The 24,389-nt window shown below is 45.8% G+C and overlaps 1 protein-coding gene across 2 annotated transcripts in view; it reads left to right on the forward strand.

Moving 5' to 3' along the window:
• ABTB3 (ankyrin repeat and BTB domain containing 3) overlaps window positions 1-24,389 on the forward strand; it is a 346,648-nt gene that overhangs the window by 245,518 nt on the left and 76,741 nt on the right. For both annotated transcript variants that reach the window (XM_054442678.2, XM_054442680.2), the window contains exon 4: window positions 22,717-22,869. In XM_054442678.2, the coding sequence (XP_054298653.1) occupies window positions 22,717-22,869 (153 nt within the window). The remainder of the gene's footprint in view (window positions 1-22,716; window positions 22,870-24,389) is intronic.

Consider the following 24,389-nt stretch of genomic DNA (forward strand, 5'->3'; position numbering starts at 1 on the left):
TGTCGGGGAGAAGATTTTTGTTTGCAGGTGTCATGGGGGCCTTTGTTCCTTTGACAGCAGGGTTAGGGTTGAAGGTTTGGATCGGGGAGAAGCATAAGCAAAATCCAAATGCCTCTGCTCATCCTTCAGGACTCAGCTGCATCCCCACCTCTCCCGTGAAAGATTTGCTGACCTGCGCCCCTGGCAGGAGAAGGCCTCCTCTGTTCACAACCCCTTCAGTGAATAATTTTAACAGTCCTTGAGTGCCAGCTCATGCCAGGCCCTGTGACATGAGCTTTTCCAGAGCATTCTACTTAAACTTCACAGTCATTCTCTCAGCTACTGTTATTTTGCCTATTTAACAGACGAGAAGAGTGAGGAGATGTTCTGGGGCTTGCCCAAGGTCACACAGCTAAGTTAGGATGTGGCAGGGCTGGAAGTTGAGCCCCAGCACTGTGATCCCAGAGCCTGCATCCTCTTGCCCACCCCCCATGGGGCCCCATGACTACTCTGGCATTATTTGCTTCCATGTCTGTCTCTACTGCCAGACTTTGAGCTCTGCACAAGCAGGGACTGGGCTTTGATCATTTCTCTCACTTTCTGAGAGCCAGACAAGGCCTGGCACAGAGTGGGTGGGGAAGAGAAGGATCAGTTAGGATCTAGCCCCAGGGAACTGGAGCAGAGAGAGATGTAGGGACCAGCTGGATGCTTCCTGCAAGAGTCCCAAAGAGAGATAACAAGCCCGTGGCTGAGTGAGTGCCATCCTCAGTGTCTCTCAGAGAGAGATCACCAGTTGGCCTCTTCCTTTCTCCCGAATGGTCCCAAGGGAAGCCACATTGGCCTCCCCAGGTTGTTGGCTTGCTCTCATTTGCCTGGAACTGACAGCCCCGTGCGTGCTGTGTGTCTGGGGCCAACACTCAGAGGGAAAAAACAACATTAGTGAATATTAGCCCTTGAAGCTGCCCAGTGCAAACTGAGGCTGGCCCAGCATGGCAGGAACCAATGGAAGCCTGGAGCCCAAATGCCTGGGAGCAGAGGGGCCTGCAGAGAGAAAGCGCTGTGTGAGCTCATCCCACTTTTGAACCATCTGCCCCTGCACCAAGTTTCCACTCTTTTTTTTATCCTTTCAGAAATAGTGATATTGACAGCTGCCAGCACACAGCTGGTTTTCACATGTTATGGGAAGTAGTCCCAGCAGTAAATTTGGTCGTTTGCCCAGTAGACATGGCATCTGAATTGAATGTGCATTCTTCAAAGTCTGACTTCACAAACAAATCCTCTACAGGTATACAGTCCCCTGGATTTTTATTGATTTAATTACATTTTCCCCATCCCTCCATTTTGCTCTCCTCACAGACTACATCTTTTTATACCTACAATAAAAGGTGCTATAAATTCAATTTTTTTTTTTTTTTTTTTTTTTTTTTTTTTACTGAAAAGGTATATATGCTTGTTTTTTAAATTTTGGAAACTACAGGAAAATATAAGGAAGAACGTTAAAATTATTTACAATTCTGCTACCTTGAGGTAGCCAAAATTTTTATTTAGTTTATTGTCTTGTCTTTTTTAATATAAATCGGGAAGGTTTTGAACATAGTTACACTGTATATATATAATTTTGTGTCTTATTTTTATTTCACTTAATAGCATACCATAAGCATATTCCTGGTAGTACTATAGAACATTCATAAACATTCTTAATGACTGCAGAATATTCCATCGTGTGACTATACCGTAATTTGCCTAATGGCTCCAGGGTTCGTGGCCACTTGAGTTGTTTCCAGTGTGCGAATTACTATTCTTTTAAAACTACCCACAGTGGTGTGACTAAAACGTCAATGGAGAGGAAATGGTTATGAAGAGAGTAGTCAGCTTGGAGAAGAGCAACTGAGGGGTTAATTCACGAGGCCTCTGGTGGCCTGTAGGAGGAAGAAACTGCAAAAGGAGAACCCTGGGAGGGAGCTTCACCCAGCCCAATCCCAGCTGTTGCTTTTTTTCCAGGAAGCAAGGCCTTATGGGAAGTGTAGGGAACAATGGTGTCTGCCTGGCCTGCAAGCTTTCTAGAGCAACAGTAATGATCAGAATCTCCTGGAGTGAGCACTTCCACACTCAGGATCTCCCTCTATTCTCTCAGCAAAACCGGGAGCTGGGAAGATCGCTTTTCACATCTCCAGAGACTGACTCCAAAAAAGTCATGAGATTTGCCCCAAGTTATGCAGTGAGTGGCCAAACTGAAACCAGAGGGCTGCTCTAGGGATCCCTGGGAATCTCCTCCCTCTCTTTCTGGATTGCTTCTAGAATGGAAAGAAGCATGGCAGCCTCATCAGAAAGCAAGTTTTGAGCTTGTTCTGTGGACAAAGTTCATTGCACATGCACTTGGCCAAGTCTACAGATGAGGAAAATGCCACAATTCCAGGAGGTTTTTGTTTGTTTGGTGGCTGTGTTTGTTTGTGTCTAATTCTGGATTTTTAAAATGTGGCTCTATCTTATGTTTTCTGTGTGTATAAGAAGCATCACCTGTGATGGCTTTCTCAGTTCTTTCAAACTAGAGTGAGGAATTCGGTCAAGAGTTAGCCAGTCAGGTTCAGACCTGCTCAGGAATTAGGCCAAGTGTGCTGGCGGAAGAAGGTGGATGTGTTCCCAGGCTTCCATTCTCTTCTCACTAGTGAGTTCAAACTCCCCACCTGGAGCAAGCTCTTTTTGCAGTCTTTTGTCCCATTGCTCTGTATTAGTCCCTTACATAGAATCCCGCCCTCTCCTTGCACAGCCACACTCCAGACCCTGGGGCAGCAAGGTGGGGAAAGCATATTTTTGTGATTAAGAAAGGAAACTAGTAAAAGGAAACTAAGGACCAACTTGTTGAAAACACTGAGCATCCACTGCCTCTAAAATCCTTCCCTGGAAGTACTGTCCCTCTTCAGACTCCAGAGCACTTTACAGCAACATCCCACAAGGCACTTTTCATGGTCTGCCTTGCATGAGAGTTATCTGCTTTTCTTTCCTTGATAGCCACTTCATGCCCCAGTCCACCAGTCAAAAGTCCGATCTAACAGATACACAAGTATAATTGAGGAGTATAATTATAATTTAAAAAGTCAAACAGACTTTATGCAATTGGGACTGCCCTGGAAAGTCAGGGATGTACAGTCACAGTAAACCTCCTTGCTAGACTGAACACCAGAGACCAGGTTTTAAATCCTTGTGTCCTCCATAAAACTCAATACAGACCCTTGCTCCAAGGAGGGAGTCAATAAATTGGGAGCCAGTTAAGTGCTCAGTCTGCTCCATAAACCGCTCTTCCCGTTCATGTATTTATTAATTTATCAGGTTCATCTTACTCCATCCTCTTACTCCTTCAGCTACGCCAATTCATACAGAATCCCCTGAAACTGCTCTACATTTTTTCACCTGATTCCCTCTGCCTGGATTCTTTTCCCAAATGCTTCTGCCTCCTTGGTCCAGGCTCAGGGCAGCATTTCCCAGTGCACTTACTCCCTTCAACTGTGGCTGATTTAGATGCTCCTACTTCCTTCTCTCATTAGACTTTGTACATTTCTTTATCATAAAGCTTTTCGGAAGGTGGCATAGTAGCTTCTTTTCTCATGCTTTTCACATTAGACCTTGAGTTCATTGGGTACTAGGACCTCTGCAATATCACCAGGTGTAGAACCAGGTACACAAAAGGTACTTACTTATTCTTTCATCCATTCAACATATATTTATAGAGCATTTACCATACAACAGGCAAAATATCTGCCTTTGTGGAGCTTATATTCTACCAAAGGAGGCAAAAAAGGAACAAATGCATAAATAATACAAATATCAGGCACAGAGAAGTGGCATACAGAGAAATCAAACTGGGTACTCAAACCAAGGACAACTTCTGAAAAAGTGCTATTTTAGGTAGAGTGGTCAGAGAAGTTTTCTCTAAGGAGATAGCATTGGAGCAGAGATGTAAAGAAAGTGAAGCAGCAAGCCATGTGTCTATCTGAGGAAAGATCTTGCCAGGCAGAGAGAAGTAAGTGCAAAGGCCCTGAGGCAGAAACATTCTTGGCACATGCCAGGACCAGCAAGGAGACTGGAACAGAGTGAGTGAGTGGGGAGTGTGATCAGAGATGAGTCCAACATGGGCAGGGTCAGATCCTACAGGTCCTCTTAGGCCTGCAAAGGGACCTGATTTCTATTCCATATGTGACAAGAAGCTCAGTACATTTTTGTCAGATTGAATTATTTGAGATGAGTTGAACTAAAACAAATTGGGCATTGTCTTAGTATAGGCTCTAAACCATTGTTTGAACCCTGCAGTGTCCTAAGTCGGCTCTCCTTGCCTACAAACACAAAAGCACAAGGAACAGTACCATTTAGCAGTTTGAAAACCTATTCATGTGTGAGTTTGCCTGTTCTGGAATTAGCACAACCTTGTGATTGTTCCCAAAGCCTTTTGGCCAGTGACACTTTTGCCAGCCTTTCCTAAATGGACCAGTTTCATTGTGTTGGCAGATGTGGACCAGGGAACATCTGAACACAAGAGGAATATGGTCCTAATGCCAGTCTGACATTTCTGTTTCATTTCTGTCTTTCCCAGACTCTGAAGTCTTTGAGGGTCACTGGGATTTATTCTGGGCCCTTGGCAGGGCCCTGAGCCCGACTCTTAACATAGTTTTTATCCAAGCCTGGTTCTCATTAAATCTTAATTATGTGAAATTCCTACGCTTAATGCAACTGAAAATAAGGCACACTTTGCTATTTTTATCATTTTCCTTAGTCTTTATAAACCATTCCAGCGAACCATTCCCTGGAGTAAAGTGGGAAAACCACCAGAATTTAAGCTAAGCAAATTCACAGAACTCAATTGTACATTCATTAATTCATTTAACAATCATTCATTCACTCAAAGAAAGGTGATTGAGGACCTACAAAGTACCAGCACTGTTCGAAGTTCTGGGGAGGTAGCAGAATACATGGTAAGCTCCTGCACTCATGAAGTTGACAGTCTAGCAGAGGAGACAGAACAAACCAGGAAACTCATATAAAATGTCATCTTGAGCAGTGATAAGTGCTACTATGTGCAAGTTTGGAGGATACAAAAATGAACAATTCATGCCCCTACACTGTGGTTGGGGTGACGGTGAAGACATAAGTTATAACAAAGGTATGATATATGGTATTGGGCATTGTGCACAGAGTGCTATGGAGGAAGAGGGAAACAAATGACTATTGTGGTTATGGGGGGCTCTTGGAGAATGCTTGAAGAGGTGACATTGGATCAGTATCTTGAAAAATAAGTAGGACAGTACTGGATGGAAAGGGTAGAAAGAGAAAGGAAACAAGAGCAGGGGCCAAGACAGGGAGAGATGAACAAACACAGTGTATTCCCAAAATGCCTGGTCATTTGCTGTGACCACAGCACGTTGTTAGATAGGCATGGAATGGGAGCATGACAGATGCGAATGTAGGTTGAGGCTAATTAATAAATGGCCAGGCTGAAAAATCTGTGCTATAATTGGATGACCAGATTTCCGTGTTAGTGCATTTATCCTGGCAGTAATGTGAAAGGATTGAAGAGAGAAACTAGAATCAGGAAATTATCATGAAAATAACGCAATGGTCTGATCTTAAAATGAGTCTCTCTCTCTCTCTCTCTCTCTCTCTGTGTGTGTGTGTGTGTGTGTGTGTGTGTGTGTGTTTGGCTAATCAGTTAAATTGAGAGTGTTAGACTCTTAGGGTTGGGAGGGGCTCTGAAAGTCATCTAATCCTGCCACCTATTGTATGTTTGACTCTCCTTTCCAACATCCTTCCCAAAGGATCACCCAACCAAAACACCAGTCTTTGAGACTTCCCATCCCAGCTTCAGAGAGCCAAGACTCACTCATGTGGAACAGAGATCTGCTCCCTGGAGCTATCACCAGTACTACTTTTTCTCCTTGAGGCTTAAAGACCCATTCTAATCCCTAATTCGGTGCAGCTTTGCATTATTTAAAAGCAGCTGAAATTTCCTGAGCATCTCTGTGCGCTAGGCATGCCTGCAGGGCACGTATCACCCCATTTCCAGATTGGAACCTTGGGTTCATTGGCCATGTGACTTGCTGAAATTTGGTCATTGACCCAATTATTTGGCAGCACTAGGATCAAAACCCAAAGCTCTCTAGCTCCAGAGCCTGCACTCTTGGAAACAACTATCAATTTAACCCAACAAACATTTATTTAGCACTGACTGATGCGAAATCTCCTGTCCTGGGTATTAAAGAATGGGGTGGAGCCAGTGAGGAGCAAGCATGGTTACTGTGTTCCAGGGATTCCCACTCTGGAGATTTGGACAGTGGAGTCCACACTCAAGTATTATAATAATGTCTATTTGGCTTTGCTTGCAGCCTGGGCTATTCCAGAAGAGGAAAGTGATTTCTGTTTAGCCCATTGCACAGGCCTGGTTTCCTACTTGTTACACTGGGGCAAGCCCAATGCAGGAGCCATCTCCACAGAGTCCATACCCAGGAAAAATGATCTGTATGCTGGAAGGATACAGGAAGGGGATGTACCTGGAAAGGTGCAAGGCATGTAATTTGTGTATATAACCAGATTTGAGCAAAGCAAAGCTTCAACTTGGACACATCCCACTGATGAGCAAAGAGGAAGATATAGCAAGACCAAGAGAGGCTGGGAAGCTGGAAACAGGAGAACAGGTGCAAAGAACTGACGGGAAAGCCTTCAGAACCAAGCCTGTGCACTGAGCACGTATGCAGGAGCTCCCCCGTTAGGCACTTTGTGGTATTGCTATGCTACAGCTGTGGCTGGAGGACTCGAAGGAAATGGGCCCGCCCAACCCTGACATTGTTGGCATCTTTGTTCGCTGATTTTTTTTTCTGAATCTAATGTTGTGTTTGTCTTCATCTAATGTTTAAATTTGTGACAATTCTGACTATATGTGCTGTATGCCAGACGTAGATGAAGATTCCTGAATGTAAATCTTCCATATAATTGCACTTTCACCCCTGCTATTTCATTTCCCCTCTGTTATTCTCACTCTTTAGGGGAGAGAAGCACCAAATGGTTAGGAGACATCTGTGCCTTCTCCATGCACCTTGCACAATTCCCATTCAAAGCCAGCTGCCATACCCCAGCCAAATCCAAACACTCCCCCGCTTTCCAGCCTGCACCCCTCCATCTCCTGACCTCACAGGGCCTCCATCTCTTGGTGAGATCTGCATTGGTTCTTCCTTGGTCATGAGCTTTACACTCACCCCCTTGTTGGTAGTTGCTCTGCCACCCTACAGCTGGCCTCAGAAATCAACCCCTTTCCTTGGAGGGAGGGACTTCAGGATTCTCCTGAGAAGGAATTAGACAGGTAGGCAGGCAGGGGCACACATGGTCCCCTTTCCATCTCACCAGATACTCATCCTTGAATATTTTGCCAGTGTCCATGGAGTGAGAGGCCCTGAAGTCCCGACCTGTTCAAAGAGTGCTTCCCTATATGGTTCCAATGTCCAGCTTAATAAGTAGCCCTTTTGATTTTCCTTTTATTAAAATCACAAGCTTCCTTCCTGGTTTCTATCATCCCTCACCTCCAGATTCAGCAAAATGTAAAATGGATAACGTTTAGACTGGGAAGTAAATTGCATGTATATTTTCTTCTTGCGTACATAGAGGTCCCATAAATCTGCTAAATGGCCAAATGGTGGTTTTGTGCAGGCAGCAAAAATTACCTCTTTTCCTGCTCTTATCTTTTCCTTGATTTTTAATTCTTCTAGAGATTTCTCTTTTCTTTCCTTCCTTTCTCTGTGTTCCTTTTTTATTTTTCTTTTTACCGGAAAATTCTATCCCATTCCCATCCCCTACCTCCTTGAAGGAACCTTCTCTTTCTACATGGTGTCATTCTATTTTCTTATTCTTATTATCCCAGTTATTCTTGGGGCCTTGGTGCAACCTGAGACAAACGATGTTTATTTATTCATCATTTATAACCAATTTAACTCTGAAAGGGACTTGAGCCAGACTCACAGTATGGGTTAGTTACAACAGAATTACTAAACAAAGATAACAATGTAAAAAACATGTCATTAAGAGTAAGGAAGACTGCTGTAGCAGAAAATCTCTCCGAAGGTTTGTTACTGCAGTTTAACACAAAATTTAGCCTTGAGTTTCTTAACCACCAAGGCAAAACAGGAAACAGGCATGATGTAGCTTTCGTCATCTAATTTAAATACACACACACACACACACACACACACACACACACACACCATCTTTACCAAAACACAGTTCATGAAAGATCTTTTCTGACTGCAGCAAGTTCAATCCAGGTCTGATACTCTTAGGCCTTTTCTGGAGATCTGAATCACCTCAGAAGCTTTTAAAAACAATCTATAGGCCAGGGGCAGTGACTCACATCTGTTATTCCAGCACACCTGTAATTCCAACACTTTGTGGGGCCAAGGTAGGAGTATCACTTGAGCCCAGGAGTTCGAGACCAGCCTGGGTAACAGAGGGAGACTGCCCCCATCTCTACAAAAGATTAAAAAATTATCTGGGCATGGTGGCAACTGCCTGTGGTCCCAGCTACTCAGAAAGCTGAGGTGGGAGGATCATCTGAGCCCAGGAGTTCAAGGCTGCAGTGAGCCAAAAGATTGCACCACTGCACTTCAGCCTGGGTGACAGACCAAGATCTTGTCTCAATCAATCAGTTAAATCCATAATCAAGTCAAGGGGAAGGGAAATCATTGACCTGTGCTCAGAGTAGTCAGGGTCCTTCTGAGTAACGTGGTGACAAGTGTAAACGACAGCATTCATTATACAAAACTGTCACCCTTGCGGGTATAGGAATCATGACCTTTCTACAAGTGGAGCTTAGAGTTCATATGGCCCAGTCTCCTCACTTCACAGATGAAGAACTGAAGTACAGTCATGTGCCATAGGACAATGTTTCAGTCAACAATGGACCACATACATAAGGGTGGTCCCATGAGATTATGGTACTGTATTTTTACTGTGCCTTTTCCACATTTAAATATTTTAGTTACACAAATAGTTCCCATTGTGTTACAGCTGCCCATAGTATTCAGTACAGTCACATGCTATTCAGGCTTGTAGCCTAGGAGCAATAGCTTATCCCTTAGAGGCTAGGTGTATAGTAGGCTACACCAGGGGTCCCCAGCCCCCGGCCGGCAGACCAGTACTGTTCCATGGCCTGTTAGGAACCAAGCTGCACAGCAAGAGGTGAGCAGCAGGCAAATGAACATTACTCCGCCTCCTGTCAGATCACAGGCTGCATTCAATTCTCACAGGAGCACAAACACTATTGTGAATTACGCATGCAAGGGATCTAGGTTGCGCTCCTTATGAGAATCTAATGCCTGATGATCTGAGGTGGAACAGTTTTATCCCAAAACCATTCCCCACCATCCCCAGTCCGTGGAAAAACTATCTTCCATGAAACCAGTCCCTGGTGCCAAAAAGATTAGGGACCGTTGGGCTATATCATCTTGGTTTGTATAAGTGCACTCTTGATGTACATTCTTGATGTATTGATGTGCTGATGCTCACACAATGATGAAATCACCTAACAGAGGATTTCTCAGAATGTATCCTGGTCGCTAGGTGACACGTGACTATATCTTAGTGCTCAGTGACTCAATGTCACACTGGTCTTTGGAGAAGCAATAAAATAATGACTAAACATATGGACTTTGGATTCTAGCAGAGTTGAGATCAAACCCTAGCTCTCCCCAAATAACTGTGATATTCTGTGCGAGTTACTGAATCTTGCCAAGCCTTGTAACAGTTTGCTCATCATTGTAAGATAGGAATATTATATATATTTAAGCATTCTGCACAGGGCCTAGAATATTATAGGCACTCAAGAAATGATGGGAGCTATAAAATCATGGTAAAGGTGATGACAATGTGTGTAGATCATGATAATGGAAAGACAAAGTCAAAAATCCAGGTTGTGTAATATCTACCATAGCCCCCTTCCCACTACCCTACTTGGCTGGGATTCTGGTCTGGAATTGTACTGACCCAAAAGACATCTCTTAGAGCTGCATTGTCTGGGAGGATAGCCACTAACACATGTGGCTATTTAAAGTTAAATTAGTTAAAATTTTAGTTCTTCAATCACACTAATAACATTTCAAATCTTGAGTAGCCACTGAGGTTCATAGCTACCAAACTGGACAGCACAGATATAGAACATTTTTCATCAGAGCAGAAAGTTTTATTGGACAGAAAGTTCTATTGGAAGCTACCCTCGCAGGCTTTTTCCCCTAGCTTCTTTATATTAATATTTTTGTTATTTCTTTCTCTCAAAATATGGTACTATTATTTTAAGCTAGAAGAGAAGTTTCTGCAGTCTCCTAACTCCACCTGTGAAGACACTGAAGCCCAGGGGGTGGAACAGATAGATACACAAGTCACACAGCTAGTTAATACCAGAGCTGGTCCAAACGTGCTTCTGACTCAATGCACAAATCATTCTATAGCAACACAGGAGGCCCAGGGAATCAGCTAAGCCTGTGTTTTCCTAAGTAGGGTTCTGATTGATCAGGGCTGAAGCACACATTTAACACATTCTGTCATACTGCCAAATGCAGGGTGATGTGAGTCCAAGTGGTTTATTACAAGGGAACTAGAATATCATCTTCTCAAAGCCACCACCCAGTGGCAAAGACATTCTCAAATCCACCACCCCATGACAAGGACATTCTCAAAGCCACCACCCAGTGGCAAGGACACCAAAGATGGCATGGGGGAAGCTCTGGACCGCTCAGCCTCTCCTTTACATTCCTTTCTGGTTTGGGTTGTGGAAGAAAGAGATTCTGCTTGGTGTTTTAGAATTGATCTGTTAATTTTAAGTTTAAAATGTTCACTTGCAACAGAATTTTTGTAAGGATAAAGACTTTGAGATGTGTTTCTGACTCTTAGAATGTCTATATTGTTATTTTTCTTGGTTGGGTTAACTATGGTAAGTTCAAAGCCATGGTTGGTAAATTTTCACAAGGTTGATGAACAAATTCAACCTCCTGTGGCATAAGTCACACCTTTAAATGAACAAAAACAATTCATTATAACAAATATTTTCACAACTGTGGTTTCTGAGAACAAATATTGAGTCTCAAGTTTACAACAAGTTCATAGTGTTTAGACGATAACTGTTAAAAGGAAAGGTTTTTGTCCTTTTTTTGTAAACAGAAAGAAACATGAATCCATGTTGACACAACAGGAGAAACAGAGATATAACTTAAATGTTATAGGAACTGATACAAGCGTCACTTAGATTCAGCCACCAGTGTCAGAAAACGCAAATAGCTGGTGTTTAAACAAGATAGAAGTTTATCATACAGACATAGCCTGGAAGTAAAAAATCCAGGGCAGGTATGGCCACTTAAGCAATGGTCAGAAGTCCAGGCACCGCTTCTATCTTGTTGCTCTGCGTTTATCAACAAGTGGCTTCCACCGCATGGTCCAATTTGGCTGCTTGGGCACCAGCCATCATGTCCACAGTCTTGCTTATAGAGGGAAGACTAGAGAAGTTTGGGCCTCTTCCCTTTGGGGCCCTTCCTGGAAGTCTCACAAGGAACCGCTGCTTAGACGTCATTGTAAGAACCAGTCTCCTAGGTGCAAAAGAGGCTAAAAAATATAATCTTCGTGCTGGATGGTCATGAGCCCAACTAAAGATTCTGAGTTTCATTACTAAGGAAGAAGAGGAGAACACGTATAGAGGGAAAACCAGCAGCCTCTGACACAGTATAAATATATTCGTTGTTAACTTTCTTTTTTTGTTTGTTTTCCCAAGACAGAGTCTCACTCTGTTGCCCAGGCTGGAGTGCAGTGGCGCAATCTTGGCTTACTGCAACCTCCGCCTCCCGGGTTCAAGCGATTCTCGTGCCTCAGCCTCCCGAGTACCGGGACTGCAGGCACATGCCACCACGCCCAGCTAATTTTTTGTATTTTTAGTGGAGATGGTGTTTCTCCATGTTGGTCAGGCTGGTCTCGAACTCCTAACCTCAGGTGACCAACCCACCTCAGCCTCCCAAGGTGCTGGGATTACAGGGATGAGCCACCATGCCCAACCCTTCTTTTTAACTTTCTATACAAAGGGTTATGGCTAACCTATAGTTTTACCTTCTTAGAAGGGTTTTTGTCAGTCCATTTTTTTTTCTTATTTCCAATGGGATTGGATGTCAATCCATTCTTGATGTTTTTTTCCAAATACATTTCTGATTTTGTATTTTTCAACTGCAGTCCTATCTGACGAAGAATAAAAATATTAGGAACTTACAGTTTTATTCCAGAAGTTGCAGGCCCTGTCTGCTCCTCCGCCTGCCTCTCTCTCCAGCATTGCCTCCCTCTCCTTCCGTTGCTCTCTCTGTCTCAGCCCCAGTCACAACAAGCTGAGGTCCAAAGCACCAGGCCCCAGGCTTCCTCTGGGCCTCTGTACACATGCTGTTAGCCTCTGCCTGGAAATGATATAATGAATGGCTAATAGGCCTGGCTCTGGGCCCAGCTGCCTGCAGTGTATCCTGGCACTGCTGCTTATAACTGTGTGTCCTTAGGTAAGTTAGATAACCTCTCTGTACCTCTATTTTATTATCTAATAATAGCACTTACTTTAGGGCTCTTGTCATTATCAAATGAGCTAACATCAGAAAAATGCTCAGAGCTTGCTTCACATATAACAAGCCCTCAATAGTAGATAAGTTTGTTGAGCATTTACTATGTGCTAAGCACCTTACTGACATTCTCTCCCTTAATCTTCACAACAATGCTAAGGTGTGGCCTTACAATTCCCCTGTTTCACATATGAGGAAACTGAGGCACAGAGATGGGGAGTAGTTTGCCCAAGGTCCCACAGCTAGCAAATGAAGCCGGGGCACAAACATCTTCAGAGTACATACCCTTACTACCACATCAGCACCAGATGTGAAGGTGTGGTGGGTTTCCTTTGTAAGGCTGTGTGCTGCCTTTTGCTAATTTTTATGTTTTTTTTTTTTTTTTGAGGCAGAAGCAGGCCCACATGGCCCCTAGGAGCCCACCCTGGCTTTTGCCTCTTGGCCCTGACCAGGCCAGTCCCTGCCCTTTTAGGTTTCTAGAGCCACCTCTCCTAGGATATGAAGCTGTACAGCCTCTGCTGCCTCTTGGATGTTCATTTTTTGTGCCCAAGCCTGCAAGGAGTGTTTTGCGGCAGCCTCACACAGAGTCTGTGGCTTCTCCACTTCTGAGGCTGCGGCTCCCCTCCCAGGACCATTTATATCCTGGGCCCCATCATCATCCCACCCCATTTGAGATCAGGTTCCTGCCACAGAGGCCTCTGCCTTCCTAAACCAGGCTGGTCTGTGGCATAGGCAGCAGCTAGCAGAGAGAGGCACAGGCTGGCTGGCTGGTCCCCACGTGGTATGTGATGGACACTGAGCTTGCTGAGCATCCTGCAGTTCAGAGCTGTCACTCTCTAGACCTGATGGTCTCAGCCTTTGGTCGGCATCAGAAAATACCTACAGAGAATAAGAGATAAGATGCAGATGCCAAGTGCAGCAGGCTAACTCACAAATAGCTCCAAAATGATCAGGTCCTAATGCACAGAACTTGAAAATGCTACTTTATAAAGAAAAACAGTCTTTACCTATGTGATTCCATTAATGTTGACATGAGATTCTTCTAGATTATCTGAGTGGGCCCTACATCTCATCACAAGTATCCTTATAAGAGAGGGATGCTTGACACAAAGAAGGAGAAAGTAATGCAAGACAGATAAAGACTGGAGTGACTAGCCACAAGCCAAGGAATGCTGGCTACCACCAAAAGCTGAGAGGGGCAAGGAATGGACTCTCTCCTATATCTCCATGAGGGAGGGGAGGCCCTGCAAACACCTTAATTTTGGACTTCCGGCCTCCAGAGCTGTGAGATGCCAGAAGTCCAAAATATGGCCACCAGATTGTTGTTTCAAGCCACAAAGTTTGTGGTCTTTTGCTACAGCAGCCATAGGAAACTAACACACCAAGCAAACGGGCACAGACCTGGGAATATCCATTTTCACCAGCTCCCCAGGTGATCTGGAGACTCCCTGAAGATGGGGAACTAGATGGAGCATCCAGGCTGATGCTCCAGGAGGACCATGAATTCTTACAGTTTTGCTCACATCCTATTTAAATTGTGAGAGCCTGGAGCATGTTGAATGCCTAAATACCGATGGGAAACATACAGAGAGGAGACGGAGGTTGAAGTCATGGGACTGCAGGGAGATAAATGATTGAGCCAAGTCCCCAGGGAAGCAGAAGCAGGGAAGAGTAAAGGAATCCTTCTCTGGGATGGGAAGGGAAATGAAGGCTAGGGGATGTGTAGCTGTTTGCAGGCAGGGTCAAGGTTGTTGTTATTCATGTATCATTTTTGCTCGCTCTGCCTAGACTTGCCTGTCCTCAGCACTGTTTGCAGCCCTCGGCCCTCTAAGTCACCTTTCTTAGGATGTGCAGCTGGAAAGCCAGAGATGCTTCCTTGGTCAGTCACATGCGTCTGGGTACCATCCGTAGAAATCACCTCCTCACCTGTGCCCTTTGCCACTTGCCCCATTTCAGGCAATTTATGTAATCACTCATAAGTGGCACTGACCTTCACGCTGCAAAAGACTTGTACTTTGGTACAAAATGGCTTACTTTTCCCTAAAAGCACTGACTCTATCCATGAGGCCCCTGTTTCATGGTTCCCAAGTGGTGTATTGTGCATAATCAGGATGTGGGGAAGTCATCCTCCATGGGATCTAACACCCTGAGCTTCCTCCCTGCCTCAGCCAATTGTGTATGATGGTGAAGGAGGCAGAATCAGCAGTAGAAAGAGAAGGCTATGTCCCTGCATACAACTAAATCTCATTGCAGATGTGTATCAGTCAGGTTTCTCCAGAGGAACAGAACCCATAGGATGTGTGTACATGTTGGCGGAAAGAAGGGGAGATTGGACGGATGGATGGGTGGATGGATGGGTGGCTGGGTGGATGAATCGATGGATGGGTGGCTGGGTGGATGAATGCATGGATGTGTGGATGGAATGGATGAGTGGGTAGATGGATGGGTGGATGGATGGATGGATGGATGGATGGATGGATGGATGGATGGATGGATGGATGGATAGATGGAACAGATGGTGAGTGGACAGATAGACAGATAGACAGATTGATCAACACATACATATATTACTGGTTTTGTTTCTCTGGAGAGCCCTGGCTAATATGCTTTATATACACACACACATTTAAGGAATTGGCTCACAAGATTGTGGATACTGGCAAGTTCAAAATCTTCAGGATAGGTCAGCAGGCTGGAGACCCAGAGAAGAGTTGAGGTTGCACCTCAAGTTCAAATGTATTCGACTGACAGAATTCCCTCTTCAGGGAAAAATCAGTCTTTTTTTTTTCTCTCTTAACGCCTCCAACTGTTTGGATGAGGCCCACTCACGTTATGGAAGATAATCTGCTTTACTCAAAGCCTACTGATTTAAATGTTAATCTCATATAAAAATTCAGAGTAATGTCCAGACTAGTGTTTGACTAAATATCTGGATACTGTGACCTAGCCAAGTAGATATGTAAAATTAACATCACAAGGTGTCTTTCTCAAGTGTTTATATTCCCAGGATGATACTAAATACTGCTATGAATACAAAATAGTCTGCAGACAATGCTTGGTTCAGAACAAACTCCCCAAGACTGAAGGGCTTCACAGGGTTGTTGGAAGACTAAATGAGAATCCAAGTGGAGACAGAACCCACCTTTATGATAAAAACTGAAGCCACCAGGCACTAGCTTTTCCCAGCCTCACTTGCAGATTGGCAAAGGCTCATGAACCAGGCTCAGCCAATCTGATGCACCAGCTCAACTCCTTCTATTCCATTGTCTTCTGGACCTGTGACCCCTTTTTCTCCCCCACTTAAACACAATAACAGAATTCACCTTCCCTGGTTTCTGACTTGAGTCATGATTCTCTGTAGGTCATGGTTACTCAAAATATGTTTCATAGACCAGCAGCTGCATTATCACTTGGGAGTGCATTGGAAAAGCAGAATCGTGGCTGGGTGTGGTGGCTCGTGCCTCTAATCCCAGCATTTTGGGAGGCCAAGGCAGGTGGATGACCTGAGGTCAGGAGTTTGAGACCAGCCTGGCCAACATAGTAAAACCCTGTCTCTACTAAAAATACAAAATTAGCTGGGTGTGGTGGTGCATGCTTGTGATCCCAGCTACTTGGGAGGCTGAGGCAGGAGAATTGCTTGCACCCAGGAGGCAGAGGTTGCAGTGAACCAAGATCACTGTGCAACAGAACAGGACTCCATCTATTAAAAAAAAAAAAGAAAGAAAGAAAGAAATGCAGAATCTCAGGCTGTGCCCCAGACTCTCTGAATCAGAATCTGCATTTTAACAAGATCCCAGGTGATTCAAAGGCACAGAAACATTTAAGAAGCACTGACCTAGAACACTACCTTGGCTCCTCCCACTCCAGGCCATCTGCAGAAACCACCCTCGTGGGCAGTTGGACCATGCCTCGCACAGTAGGGCTGTCACTATAGTAACCAGCTGTGGCCACCTCTTACCTCTACCATCTTCCTGGCTTTGGTGCCCACAGATGCAGTGATGTTACAATGAGCATTGCTATAGAAACCAGCACCGGATATGGTCTACTATCAATTTAGCTGCTTTTCCTTCACTCTCTGTGTCTCTGGAATTATGAGCTTCCTAAACCACAAATATCGAAATTCCTTTCCAGTCTAAGAAACACTCAACAAATAACAAAGATGAAAAGCCAGGGCCACACAGTTTACAAAGGGAAAGCTATAGCATCTGCAGAGGTTTGCATCTATTTGAAAAGGAAAGGCAGGAACATCCCTCTATGTCGCTCTGTGTAGCAAGGCCTTTTCCTGCACCTGGCAGGGAGAAGATGAGTGATGCTAAAAACAATGTTGGTGATGATGATAATAACAACCCCCATTTATTGAGCACTTTCTCGGTACCAGGCACCACGCTAAGTACATCATCCCGTTCAATTCTTCCAATAACCCTGTTTATTTGTTCCCTGTGACTGCTGTAAAAAATTACCACACACATGGATGCTTAAAACAACACAAAATTCTTCTCTTAACGGTTCTGGCAGCCAGAAGTCTAAAATCAGCCTCACTGGGCTAAAGTCAAGGTGTAGGCAGGGTTGGTTCTTCCTGGAGGCTCTGGGAAAGAATCTGTTTCCTTGTCTTTTCCAGCTTCTAGAGACTGCCTGCATTACCTAGCTCATGGCCCCTTCCTCTCATTACTCCAACCTCTTCCACTGCTTCTTTTCCTTTTTCCTTTGATCTTCTTGCCTCCCTTTGATAAAGACCCTTGTGATTGCATTTAGGGCCCACCTGGAGGCTCCTGAACTTAATCACACGTGCAAGGTCCATTTAGCCAGTTAAGGCAGCTTTCACAGGTTCTAGGGATTAGGATGTGGACATCTTCAGTTAGGGGTGGGAGACATTCTTCAGCCAACCATACCCTCTGAGGTGGGTGCTATTATTATCCCTATTTTCCCAATGAGAGAACTGAGGCATGACACTTGAAATATCTTGTTCAAGCTCCCACTGCTAGAAGGTAGAGCTGGAATCCAGTTCCAATCAGTCTCTCTCCAAAGCCCGTGCTCCTAACCACAGCACTGTACAATCTTCAAATGGCTTTGACCCCATCCCCTACTGCACTAGGTTGAAGGAAACAAACCAAACACCATCAGCTTTCTAAAGAGTTTGAGCTTCCAATTGAAGCCCATCTACTGAAGACTGAAACCTCAAAATAGGATTTCTTGGTTTGGGGCACTGACCTAGAACAATACCTTGGCTCCTCCCACTCCAGGCCAAGTTTTTTTCAAAATGTCCAACCTCAAGTATATTAGTTTGCTGGGGCTGCCATAACAAAATGCCATGGACTAGGTGGCTTAAACAACAGAAACTGATTTTCTCCCCATTCTGGAGGCTGGAAGCCCCAGATCAAGCTGCTGGCAGGGTTGTCTTCCTCCGAGGCTGCTCTTCCTGGCGTGCATGGCCACCCTCTTGCCCCACTGTGCACACACAACCCTGGTGTCTCTCGTGTCCTGATCTCCTCTTCTTCTAAGGACATCAGTCAGACTGGATTAGGGCCACTCTAATGGCTTCATTTTAACTTCATTACCTCTTCAAAGGCTCTCTTTCCAAATACAGGCATATGCTGAGTACTGGGGGTTAGGGCTGCAACACAGGAATTTGGGGGAACACAGTTCAGCCCATAACAACAGGTAGTCTCTGAACCCTGGAACAAGGCAGTTTAGCATGTGAGATGAATTCCTGAGCCCATGGATGTCCTCACTCCTAGGTTCCATACCTACTCCACACTCTTTACCACGTCTCCAACTTCACCCTCAGCAACTCTTTCGATACCTTTTAATCTACTACCTCTGGATATGCCTGTGGCTCAAGCATCCAACCATGACCTCTTTGTGGGAGGGTCCTATCTTCTGATCTCCCCAAAACTTTCTGTCCCTATCACTAGGACCTTCATGGTCTTCTCTCCACCTTCCCTAGTCTACACACTAGGTACTTCCTAAGGCCCCAGCAACTGGCTTTTCCAATAGAATCAAAGAATATTAGCATTGGAAAGAACTGAACAGGCTAATAGTAGCCGCCTCTGACCTACCATCTGCATTTGTAAGTAAAGTTATATTGGAACCCAGCCAAGCTCCTTCATTTGTGTATCATCTGTGGCTGTTCTCACTGCAATGGCAGAGTTGAGCAGTAGCAACAGAGACTGATCATATGGCCCACAAAGCCTAACATACTTACTAGTTCGCCTTTTACAGAAAAGGTTTGCTGAGCCCTGAAATAGATCATCTGATGCAAACCCACCCCACTTTACAGGTGAAGACACTGAAGGCCAAAACATTGATGGGCCAGAGGAGCCCGCCAGTGAGTTATGAGCAGATCCAGGGCTGGGATTCAGTTCTGCAAAATCCCAAACCAGGCCTTCCCCACATCCTGTAACATTCTTTCTAGTACCCAGACTCCCCAGCCAAACTCCTTTTCCATCCTGGGTGGTCAGCCTCATCACCATCTCTCTCTTCACCATTTCAGAGAAAGGCCATGTCCGTGTATGTTCTCCATCTCCTACTTGAATCTGGGCTTAACAACCTTCCTGAGCTGACGTGCTGGCTTGACTCTGCAGGAAGCCCATCAAGGCTTTCTCTTTCCTTCCAGAGCCTCTAGTCGCACCCTATATAACTCTCCTAACACCACAGTGAAGATGTAGATGGCCACTGTCCTGTTTGAGTGGACCATCTCCCTCCTCTGCTCATCTCAGACCACCCAGTTGGGGATTAACAAACCTGGCTTGCTCCAGAATTTATTTCCAGGGGAGCTTATTTAGAATGCAGATGCCCAGGTCCTACCCCAAGACCTATGGGAGCCAAACTCTGGATGTAAAATCATGGCTGTTGCCATTTTAACAAGCTCTTCATGTGATTCTGATGTTCAACAAAGTCTAAGAACCACTTCACTAAACCATGAGCTCCTCAAGCTTCTTTTGGGTTTTAGTCACTGCAAACAACTTCAGAATAAAGGAGACAACCAGTGGAACATTGATCTTTTTTAAAAAAGTATAAAGAGAATGCAAGATTTTTCCTTCAGCATTCTCCACCCTCTCCTTGACTCAGGGCCCTCGAATTCTTTCCCATCTCCAATTCCTCCAAAGAAAACATCACAAATAATGCTATTTTTTCCCCTCTGAGTAGACAAGATAAGAAGATTTTTAAATGAGTTACTGGCAAAGAATTCATGAGCTTATATACTATTAAGGTCAGAGTGACAAAAAGAAGGCAATATTGAAAGGAGAGAGTAGGTACATAGAAAATTCCAGGAGAGACTGGAATCCTGAGGTTCAAGGTGTCTTATTCTGGGGCTTGCCAGCTGTTTTGGTAAAGGTGTTATTTTGAAGGCAGCAGAGCCTTTTTCTTTCTTTTTTTTTTTTTTTTTGCTATTCTTTGGCATTCACCAGGCATTGGCTGTGTGCCCTGGGCCTCGCTTGGCATCTAACATGAAAGGCAGCAGCCCAAGGGCAGTTCTGTGATGGAGATGCAGCCCCCCAGGGACTCAGGGTTGTGGACTGTGCTCTGGGGCCTCTGAGCAAAGGAATGATGGGGGCAGGCGCCTCTGAAACCTAACCCAGAGAGGAGTTCTCTGAGCACTTGGGGCTGGTTTCCAACAGTAATGGAGACACTGTGACAAAAATAAGTTCTGCTCACCTGAGACAGTAGAATCCAATTCAATTTCAAGTCAGTGTGTGTTTATTGATTGCCTGATTCAGTTTAGGTGATGGGGAGAATGGGAGAATGAGGGAGACAGCCTAAGAAGCAGGCTGATTTAGGCAGAAAATCCTTGGGACTCTGCCCCACAGATAGGTCCACAGGTCCAGAAACTCAATTTTATCAGTTTCACCCAGTAAGAAATTGGTAAATCTTAGTCTATGTCATGAGCAAATATTTATTAAGTGCCTACAGTGTGCCAGGCACCATCCTGGGGCTGCGGCAAGAGCCGTGATCCAAGAAGTCCCCATTCCCTGCCCTGGTGGAGTTTACATTCTAATGGGGCATTTGCAGAGGCAGCGGGTAAGGCCAGAGGAGTCCTCTGAGGTGAGGCCCACAATGTGAGGGATTCAAGTGGGGCAAAGTCAGGAGGAACGTCTAGGGAGAAATGGGATTTAGCCTGTGGTTTGAAGGTTAAGAGGAATGTGGATTTTTAAAGGGCTTGAAGACTTACAGACAGGAGGCTCAGCTGCATGAACAGGAATGAGCCCATTGCATGCCAGCAAGAGTCTATGACCTGATCAGCTCCCCTGGGGTGACAGGTGCATGCTGGGTAACAGAGTGCATGCTACGAAGTTGGACAAGAGAATGTCAATATCACATGGGGTTTCTCCACACATGCTATGTAGTCAAATAACTTGGGTCTGACTCCCAGCTCTTGCTAGTCTTGTGGTCCAGGGCACGATACCTAACCTGGATCAACATCATTCTCCTGATCAATGAAATGGGCATAATCATAACTAGCACAGAGGTTGGTCCTAGGCATTCAGATGAGACCATGAATGAATGTAAATGGCTGAGCTGCTGAATATTATTAACATTGGATAAATAGATCTGACTATAGGAAAACTGGCACCTGCCACCAAAAACTTTCTGGGAAGCTCATGACATCTGCATTTCTCAAGGGGGCTGGCTGACTTATAACCCCATCTACCTGTCATCCTCTTCTCAATGCCATGGTGGCCATGCTGGACTGAATGGCAGCCCCAGGGCCGGGGGAGGCAAGAGACATGCCAAGAACATATTTGCAAGACCTAGCCTCCTTCAGTTTTGCACCCAGGGAACCCCACTGGCTTCATGCTAGTCTGACCCCTGCTGAATGACAGGAAACCTTTTGCATCTACATAGTGCATTTCTCAAAGTGTGGTCCTTGGGCCACCTAAATCAGAATCCCAGGGGCTGCCCATCAAAATTACCTTCTTGGACTCTAACACAATCACCATCTCTGGATATAGAGCCAGATGATTCCCAGGCCCTCTCACCATGACTTTAGAGCAGAGGTTCTTTGAGAATGTGGTCCTCAGACCAGTAGCATCCATATCAGGAACCGGTTAGGAATGCATTTCCTGGGTACCTCCCCTGATCTATCGAATCAGAAACTCTGGGAATGAGACCCAGCAGTCTGTATTTTAACAAACCCTCCAGATAATTCTGATGCACATTAAATTCACATGGGGAGGTTTTAAAAACTACCTGTATCCAGCTGCACCCTATACCAATTAAATCAGAATCCCTGGGACAGGACTCAAGTGTCATTATTTTTTCAAAATCTTCTCCAGTAATCCTAATGTGAGGACAGAGTGTATCATCACTGGAAGAAATAGGAAGATGGCACAAATGCATTGCACTTAGAAAGTTGTCCTTCAGTCTTAGGCATTGTCTCAGTTAATGCTTGCAACAAGCTTGCAACAGCCTACCATGATCCCATTAGCAGGCAGGGAACTTGAGGCTCTCAGAGTTTCAGGGGTGTGACCAAGGTCCAAAGGGCCTCGAATTGTGGGCGCCACCGGGTGGCTGCCCAGCCTGGCTGGGTCTAGGGGGAAGACTGCCTGTTAACCTGGCTCTCTTTAGAGAGTCTTTTCTAGGTGCCAAAGCCTTTTGGCAGCATGTTGCCTGGGCAGAGCTGAAGCCTGAAAGAGCTCCAGAAAGACGACAGGGACCAGGCTGCAGATGGGAAGGGAGTGCTAGCGGACACCTTAGGCTTGGGCCCACAATCAGGGAGCCCCAAATAGAAATAACACGGGGCTCTGATTGGTTTTCCGCCGCTCCAGACCCTGCGCTTGGTGCTTCAAGTGACTCATCCTTAATGTTCACATGATCGCCGAGAGGGATAATATTCCCAGATCAGTTACCTCCTAGCCTTTCCTAGTCACATTATCCCCAGGTTACAGATGAGGAAACTGAGGGCCAAGGATTCCAGAGAGCCTGCCCCGGGGTCACCGGTGCGGTCCGGATGTCTCCAAAGGCTCTCCCACTACTCTGGAATTCAGAGGCAGGGTCTCCAGGGAAAGCGGGGTGTGGGTTGGGGAGTCGGGAGATGGGGGGATCCCCCCGAGCAGGGGGTGGGGCCAAGCCGGCAGCCCCTGCCTCCAGGGAGGCCCTAACGCGCGTCTCCGGATCCCTCCTCCCACCGCAGGCCCTTCCTCGTGCTGCCGCCGCTGATGGAGTGGATCCGGGTGGCCGTGGCGCACGCCGGCCACCGCCGCAGCTTCTCCATGGACAGCGACGACGTCCGCCAGGCTGCCCGGCTGCTGCTGCCCGGCGTGGACTGCGAGCCGCGCCAGCTCAGGTAGGCGCGGGGGCGGGCGGGGGGCGGTGGGGGAGGGAGGGCCCCGGGCTCGCAGCGTCCACCTCTCCAATCAGAGCCCCGCTGGGCGGCCTGAGCCCCGCACACCTCGGCGGCGCTGGGGTGGAAGCTCCCTGGTTGAAGTGGCAGACGCGGGCTGAACAATAAGCAGGTCCCTGGAGTTGCAGGGCTGAAAGAACGCGGCGAGGACCGTGGAGGACGGTCCGATTCTTAGATTACAGATGTCGGTGTGGCTTCTCTCTGGCTATTCTCTCTGCGCCTAGCTTCTCCCTTTCTCTCTCCTCTCCCAGTAAAATCCGGTCTTCCTGTAGTTTTTTAACCAAACCTTGCAGAGTGAAATTTCTGGCTGGGTCAGAGAGCACCTCTGCGTTTTCACTTGCGTGAGGTTGGAGTGGTCCTCTCTGCATTCCTCAGGCCTGTATCCAGGGCTCTCCTCCATCAAGGTGGGAATTACTCATGGGCCACTCGGGGGCCCCCATGCGTGGGTGCTCATTTTGAGCCAAAGCAAGAGAAATAAAAGAACTCACTCAGGTGAGTCATAATCTGGCTTTTAATGCAAAAAACACAGAAACCCAGTGGGGCGTGTGTGTGTGTGTGTGTGCGTGTGCATGCGCACACACACACACACCTAAGAGCATGCACTTTCCTGACTCCCCCCACTCCCAGCTGTTTCCCAGGTGTCATTGTCATCATTTTCAAATCCTCTCCTACCCACTTGAAGGGAAACTGCCTTTCCTCCACAGTTCATCCAACCAGGCCAAGGGCAGAGATTTCTGCCCTTTCAGATCTGATTGGGGTTCTGCAAGGAAATGGAGGGTTTGTGGTATGCAACAGCCCCCTGAAGGCCCAGAGCTGTTCCTCAGCCCAAGAACATGCAGAGAGCTAGTCAAAGTCATAATTGCTAGCATTTATTGGGTGTTTACCACATGCCAAGCACTGTTCTAAGTGCTTTACACAGATGAATATTTCCCAGACAGTGTAAAGTAGGTACTGTGATTATGCTCACTTCAAAGGTAAGGAAACTGAGGCACAGATAGATAGGTTAAATACCAAGCTCAAAGTCACAGGAGTAGTAAATAATAGAGTCAGGATATGAATTCAGGCAGTCCAGAGCCCTGAGATCATAGTTCTAACCACTGAGCTTTCCTGCCTTCAGATTTTTATCTGGGCATTTTCTGGCTGTGCCACCATGCCTTGTACCTTGTCACCTACAATAACAGCCCATCTCAGGGAGAGGCGAGGGAATGGTCATTCACTGAGCGCCTACTATGTGCTGTTTATCAATTGCAACAAAAGATTTCTCTCCTTTAATCCCTGAAGCGGCGTCATGAGGTTGGCATAATCTTCCCATTTCACAGATTAGGAACCATTGGTGGAGCAGCTTGTAGGTAGAAGTGCCAAGGAAGAAATTCTTGTGGTCCTATTCTAAGCCCAGCCTCTGCCACCAGACTGTGCTGCCTCCTGTTTTTAGAGGTGGGCGGGGGACATTCTGCATGCAGGCT

Source organism: Pongo pygmaeus, chromosome 10 (assembly GCF_028885625.2).
Source record: "Pongo pygmaeus isolate AG05252 chromosome 10, NHGRI_mPonPyg2-v2.0_pri, whole genome shotgun sequence".
In the NCBI taxonomy this organism is placed as follows: domain Eukaryota; kingdom Metazoa; phylum Chordata; class Mammalia; order Primates; family Hominidae; genus Pongo; species Pongo pygmaeus.